This window comes from Nomia melanderi, chromosome 14, assembly GCF_051020985.1.
Source record: "Nomia melanderi isolate GNS246 chromosome 14, iyNomMela1, whole genome shotgun sequence".
In the NCBI taxonomy this organism is placed as follows: Eukaryota; Metazoa; Arthropoda; class Insecta; order Hymenoptera; family Halictidae; genus Nomia; species Nomia melanderi.
The window spans coordinates 9,844,549-9,872,027 of NC_135012.1; the positions used below are offsets into that span (position 1 = coordinate 9,844,549).

General features: G+C 37.6%; 2 protein-coding genes and 1 long non-coding RNA gene across 8 annotated transcripts in view; 2 read left to right on the forward strand and 1 right to left on the reverse strand.

The window, feature by feature from the left end:
- The first annotated feature begins 4,706 nt into the window (after nt 1-4,706).
- LOC116428998 (uncharacterized) lies at nt 4,707-6,098 on the forward strand. The gene is made up of 2 exons (XR_004235405.2): nt 4,707-4,861; nt 4,924-6,098. It is a non-coding gene; the product is annotated as an uncharacterized LOC116428998 (long non-coding RNA).
- A 2,953-nt stretch (nt 6,099-9,051) lies between these two features.
- Nucleotides 9,052-27,479, forward strand: part of LOC116428980 (tubulin monoglutamylase TTLL4) — a 262,924-nt gene continuing 244,496 nt past the window's right edge. For 2 of the 6 annotated variants that reach the window (XR_013000068.1, XM_031981287.2), the window contains exons 1-3: nt 9,139-9,344; nt 10,487-10,516; nt 12,117-12,174. The gene's annotated coding sequence lies outside the window, so the exon portion shown is untranslated. The other 4 variants (XM_076373811.1, XR_013000069.1, XR_013000067.1 and 1 more) reach the window with 4 other exon arrangements.
- On the reverse strand, nt 12,401-14,418 carry LOC116428983 (enhancer of split m7 protein). Its single transcript, XM_031981293.2, has 2 exons — nt 14,048-14,418; nt 12,401-13,871 (listed from the first exon to the last, which is right to left on the reverse strand). The coding sequence occupies exons 1-2, from the start codon at nt 14,120-14,122 to the stop codon at nt 13,323-13,325; spliced, it is 624 nt and encodes a 207-aa protein (XP_031837153.1). The 5' UTR covers nt 14,123-14,418; the 3' UTR covers nt 12,401-13,322.

The window sequence follows — 27,479 nt, forward strand, 5'->3', positions numbered from 1 at the left end:
CCTTCCGACCAGGAAAATGATAATGTCCGTTGATCCCGCGTTAATGGCCTATAATGACCGTCTCAATTAGAGGCTGACCAATTAAGATCAGACGACGTTTAAATTCACTTAAGCGCCGCGCGGGGGTTCCGCGACTCGCCGCGCCGCGCCGCGCCGCGCCACCGCGAGGCGTACGGTCCATAAGTTAACGCTCCATCTGTTCGGCGGGAGCTTTTCAGCTTTCATAGAGGAATGAATAGGGCAAGCCTGGCAACCGGCCAGACAGCAAGTAACTTATTATATCTGGCATTAAATTATTATAGAGCTCGGTCGACAATGGGCACGGCGGAGTGCATAGGAAACGATTAAACTGAATGACAGATCTAGACTGCTCCATTCGTAATCCACCGTTTGCCCGCGTTATATGCGCGCCTAACCGCTGGCTCCGCGTGTGTGCACACGCGGATGAGCGCGACGCGGTATTATCGGCGGCCCTGTTACGCCACGGGAAAAGATTATTTTCGAATAACTGAGGATAACCGATTCTCACGGTGCAGCTTTCTTTCGTGCTCGACACTTGGGCTGATACTTCGTTCGAATTTCGATGGCACCGTTCGAATCGCTCAGAAGCCAATGTGGTTAAGTCCGGAAAACCGGAATTGAGTGAATTAATGTTTTGGCTTCGGAAATTATTGTACATGGGCTACTAAGATAAAACCAAGTCCGTAGTTAGGTTGAATATATTTATTACGCGATGTGGCTCTAACTAACTTTTCCTCAACGCTTTTCTAAGAAGGAAACCTCTTCAGGTCCTGGTGGTCCCCTTGGTCATAAATTAGTCAATGGGCCTGCTCTATCTCTCGGGCCCACAAGTATCGATACGCAAAAGGGCGAACCGTCTACATACAGTATACTCAAAAGCTATAAAGAGAAGGGCCTTCTGACCTAGAAAAGAAAACGGAGGAACGAGTAAATGCTTTTATAACTGAAAAGAATATTATTTATTCCATTGAGGTTTACGAAAATCAGGAAATATCGAAGAATGGATTTAATCGAATTGACTTTTGGGCGACTCAGTTTGTACTGTCCTCCAACGAGACTGACACCTTTTGAAATTTTAACTTAAAATTATTCTCTCAGTTTAATTATTCTTATTCAATTAAATTTTGAGCGATTCCTACAGTTAATTTTATAATCGTTATTTCGTTATTATATATATATATATAATTATTATTATTATTATATGTATTATATATATTATTAATATATACAATAGAGAAAGTGTTGCATTTATTCGTAATAGAAGAATAATAGAGAAATTCTTACACTTCTGAAAAATCTGTTACTTAAAAACGGACAACAAGGAATTTGTTAAATTTTTGAGTTAGAGTTAAATTTCGCTCTGCTACTAATTAGGATATAGCTTTTAGTCTCGTTTGAGATTTTTAGCAGATTCTCTCTAGCAGAACCTTTCATTCTCTCAGTTTTTTTTTTGCGTTTTTCTATCTTTTTATTTTTCACCGTTCTCAATTCGGGACATTCGATATTTTGGGACCTGCGATACACTCGCCCCTTTGTAATCGATGGAATGGCGCAATTGTTTGCGAATCGTTCGCTCTCTTTCTCGGCTGTTTTAGCGCGTTTAGGATATTTTGTTTGAAAGGTAAACGGGAGCAAATGTGAATATTGTGTTCATTGGAATGTCGTGTTGATCGATTTTGCTTGTAGGTTTATGAGGCTTTTCGGGGGAGTTCTGGAAATTAATGATGGAGCAAGTGTACTTATATAAAGATATTGTATTGAGTTTTTATTATGCGTGTTACACCTATTTATTCGATTCACATTCAATTTTATCAAAAACTTCAGGTTCCTTTACATTAATTTGTTTTCTTTTAATTTACTTTTATTTCGAAGGAAAAGTTGAAATGGCAAAGTTTGGAGTGAAATGAAACATTTCAATGGGGTTTAATATTATGAAACATGTAACATGGTGTTCAGAAAGTGTTCGATGTTCATTTTGTATCGAATATTAAATGTGTATTCGAAATTATAGAGCATTACATTCTATTTATAGTCGAAATAATAAAATAATATAGATTGTGTCTATTTTGACATTCATCTCGTGTTAGGAGACTGACAGAAAATTATTCCATTCTACTTCTGAGTCTCAACATGAATTTAAACTGATTATCTGACTACACGTCATCTTACTCTACTACTCTGACTGTGTCGCTTTAGGTTTATGACTTAATTTCATTTCTTACTGCTAATATATCCCGACGTAACTTCGTTACTCACGTCTATTATAAACTGATTTAATTTACATACTTGGCTGAAAGGATTCCATGTTTAGGATTCCATTTGATGAATCTGTATTTACTTAAAATAACAACACAATCGTAAAAAGTGTACTTGTTACACAGATAATATTAATTCTTTTTGTACGTTAAAATACATCCTTAATTTGAAATTATTTCGTGATAGTCAACATGCAATCTTGTTCCAAAAATTAGAGAAAATTATTAAATATTTATTAAATTATTTCTAAGTTAAATTAAAAAATTGACTATTCTAGTAAAGAATTTCTCTATCGATACAGCAACGAAAACGTGTTTATAACTACATTGTATAATATGGGAAGAATAAAAAAGGTAAGAAAATAAATTTTCGAGAAATAATATAACGAATGCAATGTTGGATTAATGCACAAGAAAGAGATATTTAATACAATTTATTACGTTTCATAACAATAATGTTAATTGCAGACGATATGGTTCTACTTCAGCTTCACTTAATAATTCCTCCACCTCGTAAGAATGCAACTTGATGAATATTAAACACGCACTTTAACCTGTGGTCAGATAATATGGCTAGTATGTAATCACACTTATAGGTAATCATTATAACAGAGTATTATGAGAAATAATGAATATGCTTTGTGTTTTATGAGTTTGTCCAGTACCAATCTAAATTTGTCTACGATCAACGTCAGTTTCTGAATACATGATAATAAGTGATATTGCTAACCACGTGTTCATATGAAGCCACCGCAATCATGAATCACAATTGATATGTCATAAATTAATAATCAGTCGAATTACGATAAAACATATTAAAGCGATGATGACTTAAACTAGACTTTCCTTACTAATGACTACCGAATGATGCATACGTAGTGTGCAAAAAGTTCATTCTTGGATAATTAATAAACAGTCTAACTAAGACTTTTCTGGAATTAAAAATTTATAAACCTTAAGAATTTACAATAAATGAAACGAAATAGTTTTGTTCAGTAAAATTTTAATGCAACTCTTCTAATCCTTAAATAGTACGATAAGTATATAACAAATTTTTCTGTTATTAGAAAACTTTACTGATAAGTTTAAATGATTGATGTTGTTGGTTTGATTAAAGATATTAGTAAAGCTCGTTGATAAGAAATACTTGTGTCTTATCATTAAAAACAATGATAGAATAAAATAGAAAGGTAATAGTGTTATTGTGTTAAAAATATTGTTTAACACAATTTATTGACTTAAACGAAATTCCATTTCATTAATTTCATTCTTTAAACCAAAATTAAATACACTATTTTCTCATAAATTATTAAGATTGATATAGATTTGACAAAGACAGGTGTTAAAAATTAAAAAATTTAAAGAGTATATAAAATCTAAATGAAAAATTGACCGAATGAAATTTATCATTACATTTTAAGAAAATGATAGTTACTTAGGGGGTGAAAATGCAAGTTCTCCAGAATAATGAACAGTGAATAGTTGCGCCATCAGACAACTAAACGTATAACCTTTTGCAATACCACAGACACAGGATCAGAAGTTTTTGACTGAAAGGATCATAAACCAGGAACTTGACTTCTACGTGACCTTTAACGTTATCAACTGAGTATTATTCTACCTTATCGATGGTAACGGTATTGGATGGTATCTGATCGCACGGTAACCGACGAATTATAATTGTTAAACATCAATTTGTTTGTTGATATTTCAGACTGTCGAGTCTCGTAAGATGTCCAGTCTATCCTATTTCTTATCGATGCTATGTGACGTCTTTGCCATTCTCGCGTCGCTTACAACGTTACCAACAGAGCGCGGCGAAACTTTCGAAAACTTGACAAATCCGATGGGGTTGAAACTTCGCAGATAGTTTCATTTCACGAAAAACCACGTTTGCAACAGGGATATCCGGTGATGCGAAGATTAAGACAGAAAATCTATCGAACATGCGTTTTATCATTTTAAATTTCAACCCTATAATTTCTGAAACTTTTAATTATTCCGCTTAGTCTGATACTCCACCAACAGCCCTATTTTGCATAAGAAAAATGTTTACAAGAAGGATTTTTGACACTTCCAAAAACGTTTTACCATTGTGGTATCATTCTTTATAACGCCGACACTTTGCAGAATGAAATTACAGCGGTACTCGATATCTTCTCTTTATTAATTCGGCGTATATATGCGTTTTATGGCTGCGCTTTCAAAGGCCTGACGAATTAAATTGGGCTGCAATATTATCGATGACATTCAGGGATGCGTCATGGTTCGCAGACGAAGGATGTGGTTCTTTTCAGTTTATCGCTCGAAGAAAGCCTACGGCTATTCTAAACCTGTTCTAAAAGTTTTTCCATTTTCGTTTTTTTCTCGTATAAAGATCAACTGCAGTTGATGATAAGATATCGTTTTTATCTCACTGTCACACTTCAAACGGTTCAAAGATGTATATAGATTTTAGTATATATATAAGCTACCTCTACGAACTGTCACATTTAGTTGTACGAGAGGACCCGAGACATACGATTCTATTTTGCGAAGCCAAATTGTGCTAACTAAAGTGTGCGCGCACTTCATTATAATCAACGGTAAGTACCATAGAAATGAATAATTATTTGTTGTTTTTTATTATTCTTTGTATTATATTTAGATGAATCGAATCACGCATATAATCGATATGGATGGATTTATGGTTGGAGATAATTTCTTATGTAAAGAAATGGCTATCATGGAGGTTGCTGACGGGAGTCATATATTGGCGGAATTTCTTATAAATAAAAATCTTGGCAATTTATCAGTGTCCGATCAGAGGACAGTAGAGCATGCTACGAATCACGTGCACGGAATACCGTTTAAGGATTTTGGTTACGAGAAATTTAAACAAAACGATATTTCGACAGTCATTAGAGATTTCTTGAGACCGTATAACAACCCTCTTGTAGCATATAAAGGGGGGCACGTAGAGAAAGATGTTTTACAAAAAATGGGGATACGTGGAATAAATTTGGAAGATTTCGGATGTCCGAAATATGACACATTAGCAGCTAATTCCACGTATAAGGCGCACCTGAAGCAGCCGTGTCGACTTCACAGCCTGTCGGAAACAAACGGGAAATTGTATCATTGTTGTTTAAACGAAGTACGCTTGTATCGAGTATGGCTAAGGAATCAAATGTAGAAGGTAATATATCGAACGATGTCGAGATACGTAAGACTATTTGTTTAAAGTATGCACCGAGCAGGCCGCAATTCGCATCATCCGATGAACGTAAATTCGTTCGAGCGTTGATCTCAGTGCATGAAACATTTATACAAATCGCTGGCTATGAGAGGTTCTTATTATTCGGAGTTGGGAGACTCTACGAGATACTGCCAACCCATTACATTAAATTTCAAAATGTACTACATGATTTACTTGTAAAATAAATAAATGAAATTGAAAAGCAAATTGTAAGAAAATTTGAACGGGGAAACGGTCGAACGCTGATCGTTTGCGTTCCGCCAATGCGTGTCTTTTTAAGGGAAAGTATTCTCGAATTTCGGAGTGTAATAAAAAGAGCGAGAGTCACGCTGATGAAGGGAGTCCTAAGGCAAAATAGTGACCTGAGAAAGGTACTCATTTTGTATCCAGCGATTTCGGTGACGATCTCCTCAATTATAATATTCTCCTCAATCCTATAAATCTTCTAAACAAAATATTAGAAATATGAAACTGAAACGAGTTATTAAGTTTCTAAATATAATGTCGTAGTTTATAATTTCTAATAACAATATTTATAGGATTAATTTCATTTTCGTTGTGTAAAATATAGGATATTATGCTAGCGCACGTGTTAAACTATTTCTCAATCGACAATTTCAGTCATTTTACACCCACGGTTTTACAGTCCGTTGTTCAATAACTTGAAAAATAATTCAGCTTAATAAATCTTTAAAAAATCCTCCTAAGGCATTTCTACCCTTACATATTCACAACAATTCCAAATTCACTATGGCAGATACTAAAATGTACAGCTATGTAACAGGAAATCCTTCATCGAATTGTTACATCTGTAAGTGTGATTGGACATTAATTGAAAATTAATAATTTAGAAAAGCATAAAAGTAGATAGCAAATACACAATTTAGAATACAGAATCTCAGTCATACACGCGTGAATCTAATTTTTTGATTGCACACTGCGTATCGTATACTGGACAAAGGTAAAAAGATGACGTACCAATGGAGATATTAATGTAAATAAAATAACGAAATATATTCAATTAGACAACCTTCTGAAAAAGTCCTAGAAGCACAACATAAAGATATTAAAAGGTTTCAAGAAAATGGCACCACATAGAATTTTTTATATTCTTTGTATTACACCTGTCCTCATAATAAATAGCTTCATGGGACTTTCGTTGGAAAGAAATCACCCTTACAGGTGGCTTTGAACTATTACCACAGTCGGTATACTGTTTCGATGGAGAAACCTGCGATCGGTGCGTGTTATAGAGATACCCATAGTTGATATTCAATACTGTACCTTGTCTGTGCTTCAACGAACACAATTTCACGCTTCAACGCTGCCGTTAACACCTTCGCGACACAGTATCCTTCGTAGGTAATACTGCTGTTCCCCTCGTTCTATTGACCATCATCCAAAGTCGGCAAGCTTAATGCTCAGTTCCTACTGCTCGTGAGTCGTATGAAAATAGTACGTTCTAAAGTTAACGGGAATCTGGCACCGGCCGTGTTCATTCGCTGATTTTCGTATGAGAGCATCGTAACTCGAGACTGTGGTTCTGGTTGGTAGATCGCGCGGTTTGCTACGTGTCATCCTCATTTGTCTCTTTTTTAATCAGCTGCTTCTTCTCTGATCTCTCTTATTATCGAATCAAGGACTACTTTCTTCATTCGCTCACTTTGCTTTTCAGCTTGATAATTGCTCGACAACTGCTGCTCCATGTACAGTTTAAGTTATCCGCTAAGGGTAAATTAAGATAGAATTAAAGTCGCGAAAGACATCGATCGTCCGCCATGGGGGATATATCATGCCTTTCCCTCTTGCTCCGTATCACTAATAATGCTGTATCTCTTTAACCCCTTGCCATATTATTTACTTCCGCTACTGAGTTTGTGTAGCATTTTACTATCGATAATTTGGAAGAGATGTAACAAAATTCTCTGTTCTACTTTAAGTGGAAATTTCATTTGAAGATAATACATTGATAACAGCAAAATAGTTGAGTTTTGTTAAATTAATCTGTTAATTTTCACCACGAGTCTCATTCGTCACTGTATTTAGGCTCAAGAAAGAACTTATCCACCAAGGGATTAGAATTAATTACGTTAATATTAAAATCCGTTAGGTTAAGACTATCTCATCCCCACTACTCCTATTTTTTCTTTTAAAAAGGACTAAATCGACCCTGCAGACTTGGTTCAGCACTGTCAAACCGTAACCATCGAAATTAGATCTTAGTCGTACACAGTGTAAAAGGCGGCCTCACCACACGTCGAAAATCTTTATAATGAAACCTCCCTTGGAAATAACTAAGTGTTGCACTCATTTCCACGACTGGGAATACAATACCTTGCTTCTGTGACCCAAAACCATTACGGCTTTGGATTTCGGCACTGGGGCAGCTAACATTCGATTTCGAATCGAAGACTTTTTCTTTGGTTCCTTCTTTGTTGTTTTTCATAATTGTTCGACACATGATGAACAAAAGGATAGGGGGAACTTTGCGTCTTTCTATATTCTTTATTCGGCAATTGCGGCTCATTGTGCGAAAATTGTGAATTATGATTAATATTTTGATAAATGTATATTAGAAATTACGAGTATATAGAGGAATTTAATATTAAGATCAAAACATAGAAAAACATTTTTTGTTTACTTATTTGTACTTACTTGGATTGTGTTGGTAACGTTGTAACTGATACTGGAACGTTAAGCGGATGACGTAACCTCCCGACTCTGAGACAAAAATTTACATTGCATGTCCAGTCTATCTTATATCTTGACGGTAGATTTAGATTATTCGTTAAATATTTATTTACCCCAATATCCGTAAAAATTATCTGAACATCGTATGAATTTATAATAAAATTAGAATATCATTAGAATTCATAGTTTCATAATTTAGCGCAATTCCATTACGAATTCATACATAATGAATTTGTAATGATAATATATTAAATTTATTGTTACATTTTATAATATTATTCTCATGGCTGAAGAAAGCGTAAGCTTATAATATAATCTGAGTCTGACTCAATTAAATTAAAAGTTTTCGTGTTATGATAGTTTAATTACATTAAATTTTTTCACTTGTGCAGCGGCTTTAAAATAATGCTGTATTATTGAAATAATTACCGAATTAAAGAAACAAAGTATTAAATGCTTTCTATAGAAAGTATTATAAAACCACAGACAAGGAAAGAACGAATGTATTTAACCACATAATTATAGCAAAGTAATTCATGCAAAATTCATTCTTAAATATTTATCACTCAGTTTAATAATCCTAGAGTCAGGAAATTTTAAAGTTGAAAACAAAATTTATAATTATCTTGAGTTGTACAGTATTGCACAAAATTTATGAATATTCGTGTAAATATACTAAGTGTATTCTCTAAAAAACATTAAACATTATTATAAAAGGACAACGTATTTGGAAAAAATTAAAATAATTTTTGCAGATTTAATGGTATACACGATTCTTCTAGTTTGAATTCTATTTTACTAACAGCGTAGCGCCTTATGCTCGGCACCTTCCGAAAACTGCCACAAGATGGCCGCGGAGCGTGGTCGTGCACCTGTGATGACAGCACGTGCTACACCTGAGTGGCGGTTTCGATCTCGAAAAAGTGAGTATAATCGTGTTCTAAAGGTGTTTCCCGGTTTCTCAGGACTACCTGGTGTACACCTATTGTTGTGACGGTCCCGTGCTTTGAATTCCGTGTCCCAGACTTGACGAGCATCAACGTGTTCCTACGAAATGCGTTTATATTTACTCGACGCTTGCACGTGTGCCGCCAATGTTTCCAAAGCAAATTGTGGTTTGATAATTAACCTTGGCAGAGGTTTGTGCTCGTCAACGGAAGACGCTCATTTCGACTGTTACAGAAACGTTAACGGAAAAATATTATTGGTTATGTAGATAGATATTTCTCGTTAAAGTCTGCAGCAGAAGATGTAGATACAACTCGGATACTAACCTAACCCTTTACACTCGTACGTCCGAAGCATGGATGCTTAACGAATTCGTTAAATAGAACGCCGCAGTGCACAACATAAATTTGTATTCGCGCAGTATTGTACATTAAACGATATCCATACGGTTCGGAGAATATTGTATTCTAAGTAAACATTTTATTTCCATGCGAGCGTGTTATTGGAAAATATCGATTCGAGACGAACAACGTGTATAGATTGTTTTCATATCGATTTTGATCCTTCGATATGACGGGGTGACTGTGTATCGTTTCTGTACATTTTGCGAAATATGTAAGAGCAACATTGTTGGTTCCATTTTGTTTTCGTTATCTTATTTGATTAAATTTCTCTTTCAAAGAGATTAGTATCTTTCGTTTCTATGGTGCAGCATCAATGTGTACACTTTTTAGTACAGTGTTTGTAATGTAGAGTGCATGAACGTAGAAAATTCATATACCTTCAGAATGATGACAGTTTATGTTCATATATCTTTCCATTTTCTAGTAGATTATTTCGGTTGACAAAATTAGATTACACGTGTCAATAATAAAATTTCTATTGTTTGTTGTTTCGGGAGAAGGGAACATTTATAAAGGTATTAAAATAAAAAGTGGGATTTAAGTGTTTAAATAAACTATATATTGAAAAAATTTGTCATGTAAGTGTGTAAATAAACTAAACTTCACGAGAATGAAAAACATAATTGTTTAAAGCAGAAATAGCAATAGTAAAAATAAACATCAATAAATTCTTTATAATAACCATCGTTAATGTAAACAAAAATAATTATGGTTTCATATTAAATGTACTGTTTTACTATTACTAACATACTATTTTTAATTAAACAAGATTATTTTTTTTGTGTTGTTTAAACGCAGGAATAAATTCAAGAAATTTAATGAATAAGAAAATGATTTAATAATGTGTAATACACACTATATGTAGCTGATACATATAAATTGTATATAAATTCAAAAAATTTGTTTAATCTCAAAATAATGATTTCTAGTAAATGTAAGATAGTAAAAAGTTGGCCAAGGTAAATACCTTTTATTACTTCTTTAAAATATTTCTATAACATTTTACTTTACGAAATATATATTTATATTGCAAATCTATTGAATAACGATTTTACGATAAAGTTCAAGTTTTCTTAATTCAATTTTAAAGTCTTATTTTTCAGATTTCTTCCTTTTTTTTTCTACTGTTATTGATTGATCATTTTTTAATGTTTTTACTTTTGATGTTAATTTAGTTGATTCGATGGTTTTTTGCAATTTTATTTTTTCTTCTTCCATGTCCAATGTTATTTGTATTTTTGGTGTCTTCGGCTTTCATGATTAATTAATGAATATACTTAACTATTCGTATGTTATCGAAACAGCGTGCTTCTTATCTTTTCTCACAAAATTGACGTTAACGGTATAATTAAATTCTTTCTGAATACATCAGAAGAGTACAATTATTTAATTTGTGTATACGATAATTTTATATATTTACATATTTTAATTAGGAAACGTAGAAATCACAATTTCGTCCATCCTTAAAATTTGCCACACAAGATCGATATTTCGTACGTTTCTTTCGGAAAACACTTTTCGTCTGCATAAATCATTTTTATCTGTTTAATCACGCAATACACATGACTGTTCACAAAGAAAAATTTTCTTGATTGCTATGTACCTACTAAAATTGATTAAAAATTTTAACCAAAAGTTGAAAGATACATACATGTATCCTAGTCCGTACAATTTGCACAGAACTGAAGAACTTCTGACAATGTTGTTAATTTTGCGATTTTCTGTTTATATACGGTTTTTATTACACCACATTATAACTACCGTACCAGTCATTTTGACTGGTTTCGGTTTGTTTGTTTCTCCAATTATTGATATCTTCGAAGCATTGGATATTTGAATTGATTTTGAAAATAAATAGTTGCACCTAAATATTATAATGACTGGACGAAGAAACTACAAATAATCTATAGTTACAATTCTTATAGGGATTACATGTCAATCGTATTAAATGCTCGGTAGTTCTAGTATTAATAAGAGACGCGCTCTTTGATAAAGGTACCGAAATTCATTTTTCAAAATAAATATCAATCGTTTGAAATCAATACTTACGTCAATGCACTGCTGAAACAGACATAAATAAAATTTGTTTAAGGCAATAATAATTTTACATCATATACACTATTTGAAATAAGCATTCATAGATTTGTAGTTTAACTTGCAATGCACGCTCTCTAAACCATTTTACACTATTTCTAACGAACGTATCAAAAGTCACCTTTCGAAATTTTAACTTAGAATTATTTTCTCAGTTGAATAATTTTTTCTCAATTGAATTTTGGACATTTCCTATAGTTAATTTTATAATCGTTATTGGAAAAGTCGAAAAGTTAATTCAGAATATATAACTAAGAAAATAATTTTAAATTAAAATTTGAAAAGTTATCTTTTGACACTTTCGGTAGAAAGCGCACTTCAGATTATTGTATTCCCCTTAATTATATGATTAGTACTTTTTATAACTTAAAAAATAAATTTCAATTGATTATTCAGATAAACAATAAAGTTACGAAAACTTTGTTACCTCTTGCCCATTTAACACAATTATCGTTATTATTTCAGGTGAATGTGATACGCGGGAAAGGAATGTGCCGCTCTAATTTGGGGAATACGTGAAAAAGTGAGTACCTCTCATACCTCAATCTCTTAATCGTATCAATTGCAAATCTTCTCTATTTCCATGCACTGCGAAATCAAAACGTTTTCCCACTTTATATTGAAAACTTTAAAAAACTTGCATTTGTATTAGAACGAGTTTAAATGACAAGAAACCAATGTAAAAGATCTATAGGAGGGATAGGGTAAATCAGGCGTGTCGATGAACAGTAAACAAGCGAACGACGAAATTGATCAATGAAACATGTTTATTAGAAATCTAGTATCATTTCTCTGCGTCTAGTAAATATCACAGGTACACGTTTCTCTATCACAAGAACCTCTGCCCGATCGTCATTCCCGTCGATACCAGCGGCGTCGACGGGATCACAAATTATTCGAATGTGTAAAACTGATACAGCTGACCGAGGAGGTTATATGTACATTATAACAACAATTTCCGGCGCGTCGACGACTTTTTCTCTCTATTCCTACGCCGATCGAAGCGAGAAAACGCGCCCGATCGCCGATGGACCGTCTCGCACCGAAATTGGCAAAATAAAATTCTCGATAAAAAAAGTTACGAACTAAAGAATAGAATATATCTGTCGATTGAATTAAAGCTTCAGCCGTGTCGCTGCTACGCGAGTGTATCCGCGAGTCTACATCGAGATCCTAAGTTTCCGATTGCCTACAAACTATACCGTTCGATCCTAACCGGATCCCTAACATCCTAACGGACGACGTTACAGGAAATAATTTTATACCGTATTAACTTTCCCCCTTACATTGTTCACCCCCCACGGTATTTCACTCCGAGCGGTTTTGAGCAAATTATAAACTGAAGAAAACAGAGAGAAAAGAAGGAGAATCTTAAGTCTATTTTCCTCTTCGGATCACGAGTCCGTATTTGCACACCCCGTAGGCGTTATTAAAAACTAATCCTCTTCGTTGATGGACGATTCTTCTCAGAATCGATGATTCCCTCCGTCGAGGGAGCGCGAAGTCGTTCGCTCGAATCACAGACAAAATTGCAACACCGGTAGCGGTGTCCCGCGCAGTTGATGTTCCTCCCGAGCGATATTCACCCGGGCGACGCGAAAGATCCTCTTCAGCCCTCTCCGGTTCACACCGGATGACACCCGTCGGTCGTCGATGTCGACCTCGCTCCGATTACCACGGTCTCCAGATTGGCTCGTTGGGTTTGGCGACCTGCAGGAGGCCTTGGTGTCCTTGGGACATGGTCTCGATCTCCGTTCGCACCGGCGAGGGCTGGCTGGAGGCCGGCGTCAGGGGCATAGAGTACTCGTCGGAGCTGAGGTCACTGCTCGAGGACGGGGATGATTGTGGTGCTGCCACGTGGATGGTCAACGGGCCAGTTTTGTCCATGGCGTTCAGTTTGTGGCCCAAATGGGTCATCAGTTTGGTGCCGAGGGCGACGTCCACGCCCGGCGTGGCGGCCAGGCAGCGGCTGACTTCGTTGGCGCAATGCGTGTAGCCGGCTCTGAAGCGGTCCGCGTCGATCACCGGGTTCGCGGAGAGTCGTTGCTGCCGTTGTAACTTGTGGAGATGACGCACGGTCAACTCCAGGATATCAGCCTTCTCCAACTTCGCCACGTTCTCGCCATCGCCCGCCAGAGCCGTCACCATCAGGTCCTTCAGTTCATCGAGGCACCGGTTGATGCGCGCTCGGCGTTTGCGTTCCAACATAGGTTTCATCACCTGTAAATCGAGAATAGGGAATCGTTATAGACACGCTGCTGCCGAAGTCAAAACTGTATACACGATCTCGGAAGGAAGGAACTTCGAAGAAGTTCTATTCGACTTTCGTTTTTTTTTTCAAAGACTCAAAGAGGATCCTCGCGAAGGATTTCCAACGGGATTTAAAGGACGCTTACCTTTCTGTACTGATAAGTCCTGGAGATCGGTTGCTCCTGTCCGTCGACCATCATGATTTGCTCGTGCATCTGCATGGCGGTTAAAATCCTGGTCGATCGATGGGGATTATACGTTCTTCACACACCGGTTACAACAAGGAAACTTCACTTATCGCGGGTCTATTATCGTCACACTTGTCGCTCGGTGTCCTTGATATTGTCACACCGAATGGTTCGGACACGTTTCTCGCGACTGTTCTCCGTATCTGTTTCTCCCTTGAACTCGGTTCACTGAAATTCGGTGGAAACGTATCGAGGACTTGTGTATCACCGACGCGTCTCCAGGTTCGAACTTCGTGAACGATCACAGTGATTGTGGTGACTGTCGGCCGTGGCCGACGCTTATATAGTCAAGGGCCCTTCGGCAGGGTGGGGCGAGGGGCTGCAGCCTGGGTCCCTAGTGGGGGACAGGCCTTCCGTGGGAACGGTCCGTAGAGGTTGGTTCCCAAGCAAGCACACCACCTGTAAGCGGCAGCTGCCAGACACGCGCCCACACCAAGCCATCGTCACCGTTTCTTTGTCCTCGTTGCACCTACCGTGCGGACCCGTATTTCCTACCTCCTCTGATCCTCCTCGGTTAGCCGTGCCACGGTATGCACGGCTTAACGTTCCTTCTCTTTCTCTCTTTGCTCCTTTCGGCTCGCCGTTTCACGAACGTGCGCTCATACGGAAGGACCCGATATCGTCGTCCTTCCCTTCGTCGCTGAAGAGGGACGAGGAGAAAGGTGGACGGACGAGGACGGACGATTACGGGCCCCCTCGTTCCACCTAGTCTTCCTCCTTTTTCCATTCTAGTACCCGAAGAGGAGGGTACTCGTGCTACATCTTCTTATCGTGATCCCGGTCTCCGTCTTTCACGAGGGGCGACCGGTCGTCCCGTCCTCGTCCGAACGGCAGCCCGGTGGAGCGTGCTGGGCACAAGTCCAGCGTTTTGCCGATCGCAATCCCGCTAGTTACACGTTACTGAATCACGGTACGTGTGTCTATGCTGGTCGGCCGACCGAGCCACCGCGAAACGATACACCGTGGCCGGCGTCGCTCGCACGCCCGTCCGCGCCGCACCGCGCCGTACCGCTTCCTCTCCCGTCCAACGTCGCTTCCTCTCCCCGTAATTGATCAATCATTTTCTGCACATATTAACCGGCCGCGTGAGAAACCCGCCGCGCCGCGTCGCGCCGCGTCGCGCCGTGCGCGCGGACAAATGTCGCGCGATAAAACCCGACGTTCTGAAAAGGATGCGATGAATCGTCTAATCGGTGTTGTCGCGTGGGCGACCGCGCTGGACCCTCGCAGCCTCGATAATTAGCCGCCGTTCATCCGCCGTGTAATTGTTTCTTCTGTTTTGCTTGTCGGGTCATCGTGCGTTTGCTTTTACGTTTTCATTCGTTTTTCTTTCCTCTTTTTAACGCTGGCTTTACGGATATTTATTGTACTGTTTAGTCTATTGTTCTTACAACAATTGATGTGATAGATCTCGGGAATTAGAGGTTCGAAAATGGACAAGCAGGATAGGTATTCGTGCAATTGCATGAACCGAAATCGACGTAAACATTTATTAATTAGAACTACCAGATTGGTCAAATCTGGAAATTCTTACTTCACGATTATTGAAACTGTAAACATGCTTCTGTGAAAACTTAAAGTAGATCGATGTATTTGTATGAATACATCAGTTCGAGACGCTTCAAATTTCGAGGAATACACTTTTTTAATCTTCTTAGGGCACTATGAAAAAATCACTCTAATTGCATGGTAGTTTCAGTGTTAAATAACGTTTGTGAAACTTAATGCGCGTCATATCTACGTGTTCGGTAAACCTAGTGTTAAATTGTTCTATTAGGAATGATTTGAACCATCATAGCTTTTCGATCGTTCGATGTGTTCTGTGTCGTTCGGATTGTAACGACTCGTACGTTTGTAGCTGCGTTAATACATTGTTGACCGGAAATTTTACGCGGAAGCTGTCCCGTGTCACTGGTTATTATTCCGTAATTAAACATGAAAGTAGGACAATGTAAATGGGCTTCAATATACTTTGTTTATGCATAATGAATTGAAATGAAACTTTGGACATTATCTTTTACAGAACTTTGAATATCTTGCTTTTGCCATATTTTATATTGCTCTGCATTTGAAATATTGAAATGGCTAATACAAGTCCAAGTGCGAGTTAATTCGTGACCGGTCAACAACGTTTGGGTATGAAAGACCGAGTGAACTCGTGACCGGTCAGCAATGTGTTAATAGTATGTGGGTGACGGTAATATTGATTGAGTAATGAAGGTTTGCGAAGATAATGTATTCTATGAGAAAGCTAGCGTAAAGAATTCATTTGAATATATTGTGAAACTTATAACAACAGATTTTTCTTTCAATTCTGTTCTTCGCTGCTATCGGTTTAACAAACCGGTTGAATCTAGCTTTTCAACACTACCTAATTCGACAATGATTCATTTTTTTTCAACGATATAACTCATTGGTAAATTAATCGAAAGGAATTAATGTTGAGCAGTATTAGTGAGTTGATTTTGCTACTGAAATACTTTATTGTGAAAATTATGAGCATATTATATATGATCGGTTATAGGATGAATTTATATTGATAGCGAGAACGGTAAAAATTATACGAAGAGGAAGGTTCGTCCACGCTTTTTCAAAATATATGTAGCCATAAATTTTGGTAAATCAGTGGAAAGTGAAAGTTGAACATGTGGAGTCGGCAATATATTTTCGAATTCATGTTTATGGCGGCTAAAAGATAGCCTGGTTGGACTTTTCCAAAATTTCTTGATAGGTATGTTGAAATCGAACGAAGGGAAACGACAATTAACAATTCAGTGAAAGCTTTTGTATTTTATTAAAATCTTATTTTACCACAGATATTCACTATAACATTCAATATACAAGAAGAAGTCAGTAGTCATTTTTCTCACCGCAAAAATCCCTAACCGAATTTCGTTGAACCCCTTCAGCCTCGATACAATTTCCAGCCGTCGCGTTACGATCCCAACGAGCCATCATAGAGAGCGTGCAGGCGTATCTGTCAAATAAACCCGAGCAGTCGTAATGAAAAACTGTTGCCCGCTAAAACACATTCAATTAGAAGTCTACCCTCGCCCGTTCGTCCGGCCGAAAAGAAATATAACCTTGTAAGACCAGTGGCACACGCGATCCATTAAAATTCATTTCACCGTCGACCGGGGTGCCTCATCTTCGCGTCGGCTCGTGTTTCCTGGGAGTCTCAGCTGGCGAACGCGGTTGTCGATAACCGGCAATCGCAAAATCATTTCGCTACGGAATAAACTGGTACTCGATCTGCGACATTAACACGCGAACGGCGAAAAAGCCTGAGAAGCGTTCGGCTCTGCCATGATCATCACCGGACGCTGCGATTGGCTCGGGTATCATTCTACTGGGACTCGTCGAATCGTTCTCCGATTCGTACAGTCATCGTCTCGAATGAATATCCCGGCACGCCACGCGTGTACTTAGCTTTACCCGGTCGCTGGGAGCACATCCAGATACTAATTTCGCCGAGGCTTTTGCTGAATTATATCCTTGGTACCCCCTACCAAACGCCTCTCTATCCTTCTCAGATTTTCTGTTGCCATTCCCTTTTTCCTCCTTCTTTCTGCCCCCCTGGTTTCTTTATTTTCTTTTCTCGTTTGATTTTTTCCTCTCGACCGCTCGCTTCCTCCTGCCAACTACCTCGCTTATTCCACTGGCGAGTCCGGTACTTAAACATCGTTCGCACCGAATAATTACGCGCGCGCTAGTTTCATCCTTCTCCCCCTGTCTTATCCTCGCTCGACCGGTCACCTCCTTCTTGCTACCGCCACTTCGCGAACCATCCCTTCGTTTTCTTCTTCGTCCCCCCGCTCGTATTCTTCTTCTTGCCCGTACCCTTCCTCTCTTGACTTCCCTTTTTTTTTTTCTCGCTGCTCCCCTGAGCAGGCCAATTGCACGTGTCCCTAACGACGCCGGCATCTTCACGGAGCTTACGTGATGCCGAGATAACGAAAAACTTCGATCGGTTCACTGTCCTCTTTTTCACCTTTTTAATCTCCCTTTCTCGTTCGTCTCGTTTCATACGCCGCAACCAGCGTCCGTCCCGTCGATTCAGTTTTTAAGGAAATGAGTTATTAGCTTCCCGCTGGGAAGAAAACCGACGATTCTCGGTACGTCTCGCGGGTTCTATTAGATTCGGTTTTCTTTCTTTAACGTTGTCGTTGGAACGAGCCTGCTTCTAGCTGGACCATTCGTGGTTTTATGTCGCAGGATTTTTCAAACGCTGATTTTAACGGATTCTGTTTATTTCGAATTTAACACTGAAACTAACGAATGGGTCGAAATGACATTGTGAATCCTTTGTTTGCAATTATCGAGAAGATACCATATGCTTCTCCGAGAATGCACGGAAGAAATTATTTTAGTAACGCGCGAAGTGAATTATAAGTTAATCGAAATCGCAATAGATGTACTCTTACGGTTCCTATAGACAAATCTAAAAAAGCCAACTCGACCGTTCAATAGTTCTAGCATTAATTAGCAACTGGCGTTCACACTAGAATCACTGGATGAGTCGAAATGACTCTTTTGAGAATTTTTCTTTTGCGACTTTGAGATGGTACAAATGCTAAAATTATTTCTTGTAAAAATGATAAACCTCTTAGCTGTAGAATTTTTTCGAGCGAGTCGAGCAACTTCGAGATTTTTAAAAATTTAATGCGTTTTAATTTAAACCCTTTTTTGCTTGAATTTATCGTTTTTTTACAATGTAAGTAGTTTTCTAACAAAAAGGATATTTATATTCAATAAATATAATAAAACAGGAAATAATAAACAAAAATGCTTACATAGCAATTTTTGATTGCTCAATAAATTGATTTATTGATAGGCGAATTGAAATATAAGTGAACTGGTATTTTAATAATTATAAAATCGAAATCAGTCAGTTAGACTGCTCGATGATTCTAATGGCAAGTAATTATAATAATTACAATTGAAGCAACGTAATTAATTTCTGACGAAATTAAGCAGAAATGTCGTTATCATTATTTCCATCGTTCGGCTATGTGAAGTAAATATATATTTCTAAAACATACACCAGCTTTTCTTTCCAATATTTTCTAAACTCTATTTACACGATTTTCATTCGCGCGAAACAGATCCGCGCGGAACGGATTTTCGTGTAAATCGAGGGTCAGGTGTGCATCGAAGGGGCAGGATTGCAGATTGAGAATCGAACGTTATGTCGAGTCCGCCGGACGTCATCTTGGTTCGTCTTGTTAAGCGATGAAACGTCGCGTCTGTTCGCACGATGTCCAGATGACAGTGATAAATCGAATCGGCACGGTTTTGCGTCTTTCCCGGGTTTCGAAACGAGGTTGCAGTCGTCAGCGTGTGTTCTAATTAAATGCAAAATAATCGGCAAGCATAATCGCGTTTTTATTTTCTCCCGTGAATTAATTATAATGAAGGATCGAACGGAAACGTAGAGTTACGTCGGTTTTATACTAACTTAATTAAGTATCCTTTTATTTACGCGCGAAGATTACTTTTTTGCGCGATCCCTTCGAAGTTTCGTGTGTCGCGTAAAAAGAATTTATATTACCGGGAGGTTTCGCGTAATTTTCGTCGTTTCATTTAATTATAGGTTATTCCGATTTACCCTTACGATCTAATTGTAATAAAATAATCAAGCGAAACGTCCCGCGCCCATCGCGCGGTATTATTATTTAATATTAATTATATTAACGGCCACCGGTTTTTGTGTGCGGTTATTAACCGCCGTTCGAGGTTTTCGGTTAACGTTAAGGGAGAACCGCTCGTCCATTATTTTTTTAGAAAATTATTCCACCGCACAAATTTAAGATGTTCAATTAAATTTTTAGCTGTTCGATCTCCGTGCACCGACTTCTCGGGTAATGTTGTATTAATATTTTGCGGATTAAATTAGATTTAAGGTGGTACACTACTAAAGAGTAAAACTGCTTTATAATTTGATTGAGATATAGGTGAGTATAGGTCGATGGTATTCTCATAACAATTTTCATGTTTTTATTACCGAAAACATAATTAAAAGTCAACGTCAATTATTTCGTTACAGTGTAGTAGTAATGGAATTTTATGTGTAGTGTTGGGCAAGCTATATAGAAATATGTAGAGTATAAATATCATTATACTAAAGTCATTATACTATATATATATATATATATATATAAATGTTTAGAAATATTTAGAAATATATAGAAACATAAAAATATATAAATATATAAAAGTCTATAAAAATACATAAAAATATATAGAAATGTACGTAGGACGATTATATCTCTGTCTCTCAGCAAGTGCTCGCGTGTGTTCGCGAAACGAAGAAAGCAAAGTGAGTTTTTAGACAGTGACAGCGAGGTTAATAACTGGAGTGAGCCGGTTATTAGGTTGAAGCGAAAAACAGCGTCATAAGGGGACAGAACATTAACGAGTGTCATAAATTCCACGAAGGCCGCCGTAACTTTCCCCAATATCGATAAACAATTGCACGAATATTAGGTATAGTTGTGAATGACAAAGGGTGTGCGGGTAAGGAAAAGAAAGAGAAACAACGAGAGAAAAAAAGAGCGAGTGTTTATAAGATATGAAAATCTGGGCGACAGAGAGATGTGCGATATGAAAGCAACTGTGATGGTACCGCTGCACGAAATAGTCTGTATTTTCTCTTTTGTGTTAATAAATAATAAAAGTTAATAGAAATTTATTAAAATGCATGTATTGAAATATATTGAGGTATATTAAAATATGTTAAAATATATTAAAATATATTGACATATATTTAAATATATTGAATATAGAAATATATAGAAATATATAGAAATATATTGAAATATATTGAAGCACATTGGAGTATATTGAAATGTATAGAAACACATAGAAATATACAGAAATATACAGATATATCGTGTTCCAAGTACCTACATCATGGTCATCGCAGACGACACGCGACCGAAGGCAACTCGGTTCGCTGAAACAATCCTAATGCAGCCACGTGTCGGCTCGATTTCGTGTCAGCTTCCTCTCACGTGCCGCTTATTGTCCCCCTTTTTTTGCACGTCCCGGCCTGACAACATATATGTAGTTCCGAGTGTGTCGGCGGATAATGTAAACTTAATCCGGTGTTCGCGATTAGTCCACGTGCAACGGTACACGCGCGATCTTTCTACGCGGCATCCGCACGTGCTGCGCACGGCTTTATGTAGATTAATGTAGCGTATTAACTGGAAGAGAGTGCAGTCAAGGGGCTCCTACCGATGTATTACATCACCGTCCGTTCAGTTCGAACGTACTTCTGAAAGTATGAACTGCCGGCCTCTAATAAACGAGAAATTATGGAGCCGCGTCCTGCGATAACGTTCCGTGATTTTTATTCTTCGGACATGATCGAACGCATCCGACGCATGGACGTGATTACATCGTTGATTTTATGGATTCGTAGTAAGCAATTACAAGCACACGGGATATGAGATAAGACGAAGAAGATCATTATCAAAGTACCTGAAAGAAGGAATCAGTTCTTTCAATTTACACTGTCAAATTTCCATTGTTAGTAAATTCGTTAGTCGAGCCTAACAATCTTTAAACCGGTTTCGACGTAATTACGCTAAATTAAAACGAGTTAACGACTTTCCTCGCTTCTTGTTTCCCAATGATCCTTCGCGGAATTAATTTCTCTTGATTTCCATACATAGATAGCCAGTATTTAATAGAACGCAGTATTCCTGAAAGCAGTTCGTTCCGCGAATTTCATAGATTCTCAGTATTTCGGATCGCCCAACACTCGATGCAGAAAGATATGCAAGAAAATTAAAGTATCTCGAATTCAATGTCATTAGTCCCCAGAAATGTGTGGTATGCACAATGGCTCAGCTCTACACAAAAGCTCTCGACTTCTTGTATTAGGCGGAGTCGTTACGAAACGCTGAGAACGCACGAAACGTCGCACGTGTCGTCCGGGTAACAAATTGAACTGCGTTCACAGCTTTTTTCGGAGTCATGACTTTTCAAGTTTCCCATGTTCCACGGTGAACAGTTACGCTATCGTTTGCTTCGACGCGAGAGAGGTGGAGGGGGACTTATTAGCGAGTAAGTGCATCAGCTGTCCGGGAACATATGTCGCGAGCCGTTTGGCTCGTGCCAGTAAAATGGTGATCCTCGTCGTCCCCTGTCCCTAGTATCAACCCTTGTGACGCTGCCCGTTCGCACGCGTCGATTTCCGCGATACGCGCTGCCGAGGGGTGTTCATTGGGGGCTGTTCGAGAGATAACAACACCGGACGCTTATATTAACTCGATCGCCCTCTCCGTGAGAACATTTTATCCTCGTGTAAACTGTTACCTAATTTCGTATTGTTTAACCTCTAGCCGTCCGTTAATCACGTGCTCCGATTAACGCGTTTGCCACCGCGTACGAGTTACCGATACAACCGTTTTCACGTTACTCAAACCTATTCGACAATAGAACTAGAAACCATTTTGAGAGTAATCTTGTTAGTTAAATAGGATTTATTGGATTTTGAGGGGTTATTTTTTCGTTTTAATTGAAATAAGAAGTAATAGTGAATTTTTATATAAAATATTGTACTAAAATATTCCTTTTATCGGGCGTATTACCAAAGATATAAAAGAAATGCCCAAAAGGTAGAATTTGGATGATTTTCGGATATACTGCAGAAAACAATAGTTTGAACGACTTTTTTCTATGTATATAGACATCGTCTTGCTTAATTTTTTATAGGTATACTATATTGTAACTATAAATAGTGCTACTTGATTATAGCGCACACGTTGAAAATTGTGCATGTAACAAAAAGACTAAATATTTTTGCCATTATGTTCTAACGGGAATGGCAAGCTTCAACAGCTACAGGAAATACATGGTGATACCTACGTCAATAATTATACATTTAGTGTGCGAGTAAGTTTATGTTTAAATGAAGTATGCAAATCAATTACATTTTATACAGATTAGTCGTAATAAAAATACGTTTTCTGTTTAAATTTTAATATATAATTAACAAGAGTTACAGAATTTATAAAAGCACAATTTTTCTTGCGCAACAGATAATTGCAATTATTGAATACCATAAAAAGTTCAATAAACGAAATTGGCATTAGCAACAAGTTATGTTTATGCCGGTGGTATCAGGTAAGAAATTGAAGAAAAATGTTCATTGTAACATTCATTGAAAGTTTTTGTCAACAAAGTTTAGTAATTTAGTCGTGAGGGTTAACGTGCATTTGAATTCAAGGTGCAACATATAAACTCTGTTTTATAATGGCATCGCTCGTATAAAATATATCGACGTAAATTATAATGGGCGTTGGAATGGTAGACGGTAGGGGCCATTTCAGAAAAAGGCTACATAAAGGTAATCTTAACAAATAGAGGAAATATCTGTTGAACGTTATGGCACGCCATAAAGGGACTACTGACGTCGTCACCGTGATAGTTATGGCAACATAAACTTCACATTGTAGGGCAGGTTTTTGGAACTTATTGTTTACTGCCCTTGTTCGAGGTAGATACGCGTCATTTATTTTCCTTTCATTCCTTTGAAATTCATTAAAAAGAAAAAGCTAAATACTTAAATGCATGGGGTTGTATGGTACAATGGATAAGAAATCAAATTGCAGCTTTATGTTGAACAATGGAAAGAACATAACAGAAAGTTACATTTACTGTAAAAATAAAATTTTAGGATACATTAAAATTAAATTGAATAATATTTAATTACATGTAATTCTCGCCTCCATTGTTAGTTTTTCCACATCCCTTCAATATACAGTGGATATTAAAAGTATTCGAGCTCTTGCACTTGCAATGTTTAACGAACGAAATATGCATGTTAAACGAATTTGTTTAAGATAATATCGTGTTTGTAGTATTACATTTAGTTATAGTTTCACGCAGAAGCTCAATGATGGATTCTTTCCTTCATATATTTTCTATAATTATCTTTATCTATCCTCATATTAAATTCATATTTATTTGAACGACATAAACTATAATTAAACAAAACTAAAAATCATCTCTGTCTATTCCAAAGATTATACTTTTTGTAGTTCCTGGAGTTTACTCAACAAATAGTTCATAAATATCCTTTTATTAATGGAGTCATAGTGAAAACAACTTACTTATGCAAATAATAATTATACGAGCAAAACAATGGGATTCATTCGGTAAACTGGTCAAAAAAAGAAAGAAGAAAAAATCTCTATCAGAGAAAAAAGTATCCAATACGTTCGCGATATTTGTCGTCGGAGTCTTAATCAAATCGACGGATGCGTAGCCGATGCGTTTCCCCATTGAACCAGGAAGAGCGAGTCGTCGATTCGGTGAGAAATCGACGTTCGGAAACGATGAAATTTGCATGCGGTGTCGTAAACGTCTCCCAACACAAACACTGGGGGACCTTCTGACCTACTGCTCCAGCAGAGTAACCATGAGGAACCGTGAAGAGGAGAGGAGGCAAAGGAGAAGTGAGAGCATTCTCACGGAATGTCGAGTTGTTCACCTGGCGGCGTGTGCACGCACCGTATGTGTGTGTGTATGTGTGTGTGTGTGCACTTCGCCCTATTTAAATGGCCTTTTCTGCCTTTCCTCTTTTTTAATTGAATGCTACGCGGTAGCACGTGCTCACAATACCGACACACGTCATCGCTTCCGTGTACACACGATCTCGCCCCGCATCCTTGGGATCTTCCGGTGAACCTGGACTAGCTTAACTTCCTGCAACTAACCGGCTAACCTCTCCCCCCCTCCATTTTTTTGTCAATTGAATTACTAATCCCACGAGGCTCGCAAACACCCCTTGTTTACCCAAGAACCTCAATTAGCGTTGTTTAATCGCGATTCGATCGGTAAACGTTTGCGTTATTTGAGGCTTGGAGTAATGTACACTCGGATTTGTTGTTGTTTAACAACCCTTTGGTGTCGAGAAGCGATTGTTGGATTCAATACGGAGATATTGGAGTGTTGGAAAGTTAATATTGAATTTCGTGTGACGTTAATACGTGAAATACTGAATTAATATGGTTTTGTTCCTTAATCTGTGTGATACTTTGTACAATTGGTGATATACTGTACTTTAGTTTATCAACACTAAAATTATTGAACACTTAATACATAAACAATAGATTATTTTCAGTTTTCTCAAACATTCATTAGTGCAAAGGAGTAAATATTATAAACCTTGGCCAATGCTGGGAATTATTCAAATATAACTTTATTTGAGTAACAATGACAAACGAATAATTCATCGTTCTTCGGTTATTTATCATTCTAGTTACTTTTTATTCCTATTATTCGTCTGTCATTTACTATTCGCCATTTCTTATTTGCATTCACAAATTCGGCCAAGAGCAACAATGCCATTTACGTTTTTCAGGTCACTATATGCCGGATAAAAGTTATTTAAAATAACAAATAGAAAACGACGAGTAAATCAATTTATTTATTACTTATGAACAACGAATATATTAACTATTCATTATTCGCAAATAACAGTTACATTGAAGTTGTTCATTTTGAATAAATCAAATTTATTTATCATCTACGAAGAACGAATATAATAACTATTCATTATTCTCAAATAATACTCAGACTAAATCCGTTCATTATTTCGAATAAATTCAATTTATGAGTACCTACGAATAACGAGTACATCAACAATTCATTACTCGCAAATAACAATCACATTAAATTTTCTCGCTATTTCTACTGCAGTACTAATTAATTAATAAAACTAAAGGATCAATAACTTGCTCAACACTGTCAAGCTACGAACAATAATACGATTGATCCGCGTCAAGCTGTATCGTGACCAGAGTAAAATCGACAAACGACCCTGTTGGTTAGCATCTTGAAGGTAGCGGTGGAGGGAGATGCGAGGGGCTGGCCCCGATAGGACCCCAAAGGCGTTCTTTGTAGGGTCTTAGGTTCAAGATTGCGCACGTGCTCGGTTTTCCCACGCGTATAGCACGCAGCCGGTCTGCGTCCAGAAGGGCGAACGCCGCGGCTGAAAAGGGGCAGGGGGCATTGTGTCGAACACGGGCCCGAGACATTGGAAATTAAAGGCCTGCCCACTTTCGTCTCTCTCCTTTCTTCCCACGGCGAATGATAACCACTACAAATTGCCGGTAGCGGAAATAAAAGGGAATGAATCCGAGAGATCATTATACGCCGACCGTTCGACCCGGTTCCGTGCACGAAAACGTTTTACAAGAATTATTGCAACATCCTTTTGCGGCGAAGGTGGTGGATGCTGCGAAGGTGTTCCTCGGTTTCCGATGATTACTTCCAAAGACGGATTCTTCTTGTTTCGGTCGTTTCGGCGTTAATTTCATCGGATTTTCTTAACACGTGAAGTGCATTTATTACCACCGGATGTGCTCGCAAGTCAAATGAACGTAGTTTATAACAGTTTTTATCGATCAACGTTCCTTAACTTACTATTACCTGCTTTGGCGCATTGCATTAGTGATACAAATTAACTGAATCGTTTGTTTGTAATCGTTATTATGTTCATGATTGTTTCGTTACGAAGTGAGTAAACGACAATTGCAAATTTTTGTTTGTTTTATTTATTCATTCGCCGGCTAGATGCCCTTTAGTACGTAAAAGGAAGAGATATAAACGAAACACGAGGAGTTAACAAAGCAAGAGTTTTACAATATAATAAAATAGCAATAAAGAAATTATATTTAAAATTTTCAATTTCAGCAATTATTTTCAATAATGTAACTGTTAATAATATCTATCTATAATAGTTGTTATCTATCTGTTTGTCTATTTATCTATCTATCTATTTATCTATCTATCTATTGATCTATCTATCTATTGTCTATCTATCTATTGATCTATCTATCTATTGTCTATCTATATATTATATATAATAGCTATTTTATGTCTATCTAATAGAATTACATATTTATCTGAAAAAATAAAGAATTTATCGTTGAAAGAATCATTTCAAGCTTTAAGATGACGCGTATACTTGTCAAACGCAGTTAACTGGTTAATCCGAGCTATTCAACAGTGAAGGAGTCAGGAAGGATTTCCCTCGTTCGTCGTGGCGCGGAGGTGAAAAATGTAACCGGGGGACCACCTACGCCGCGAATATCCGCAGGTACGGCTGATAGACGTGGCCCTTTCTTACCCCGAAATTCCAGCAGAGCTGACTCACGCCGGAATCGAGATGAGGCCCTATAAGGAAGTCATCGCGATGACTGGTTAAAACGTTTACATTTGCATATGTCGCGTTACACGCAGCGTTTACACGGACGTCTCGCGTCGTTCGATCCGCGAAGATAATCCGCGCTGTTCTTATAATACCAATTGA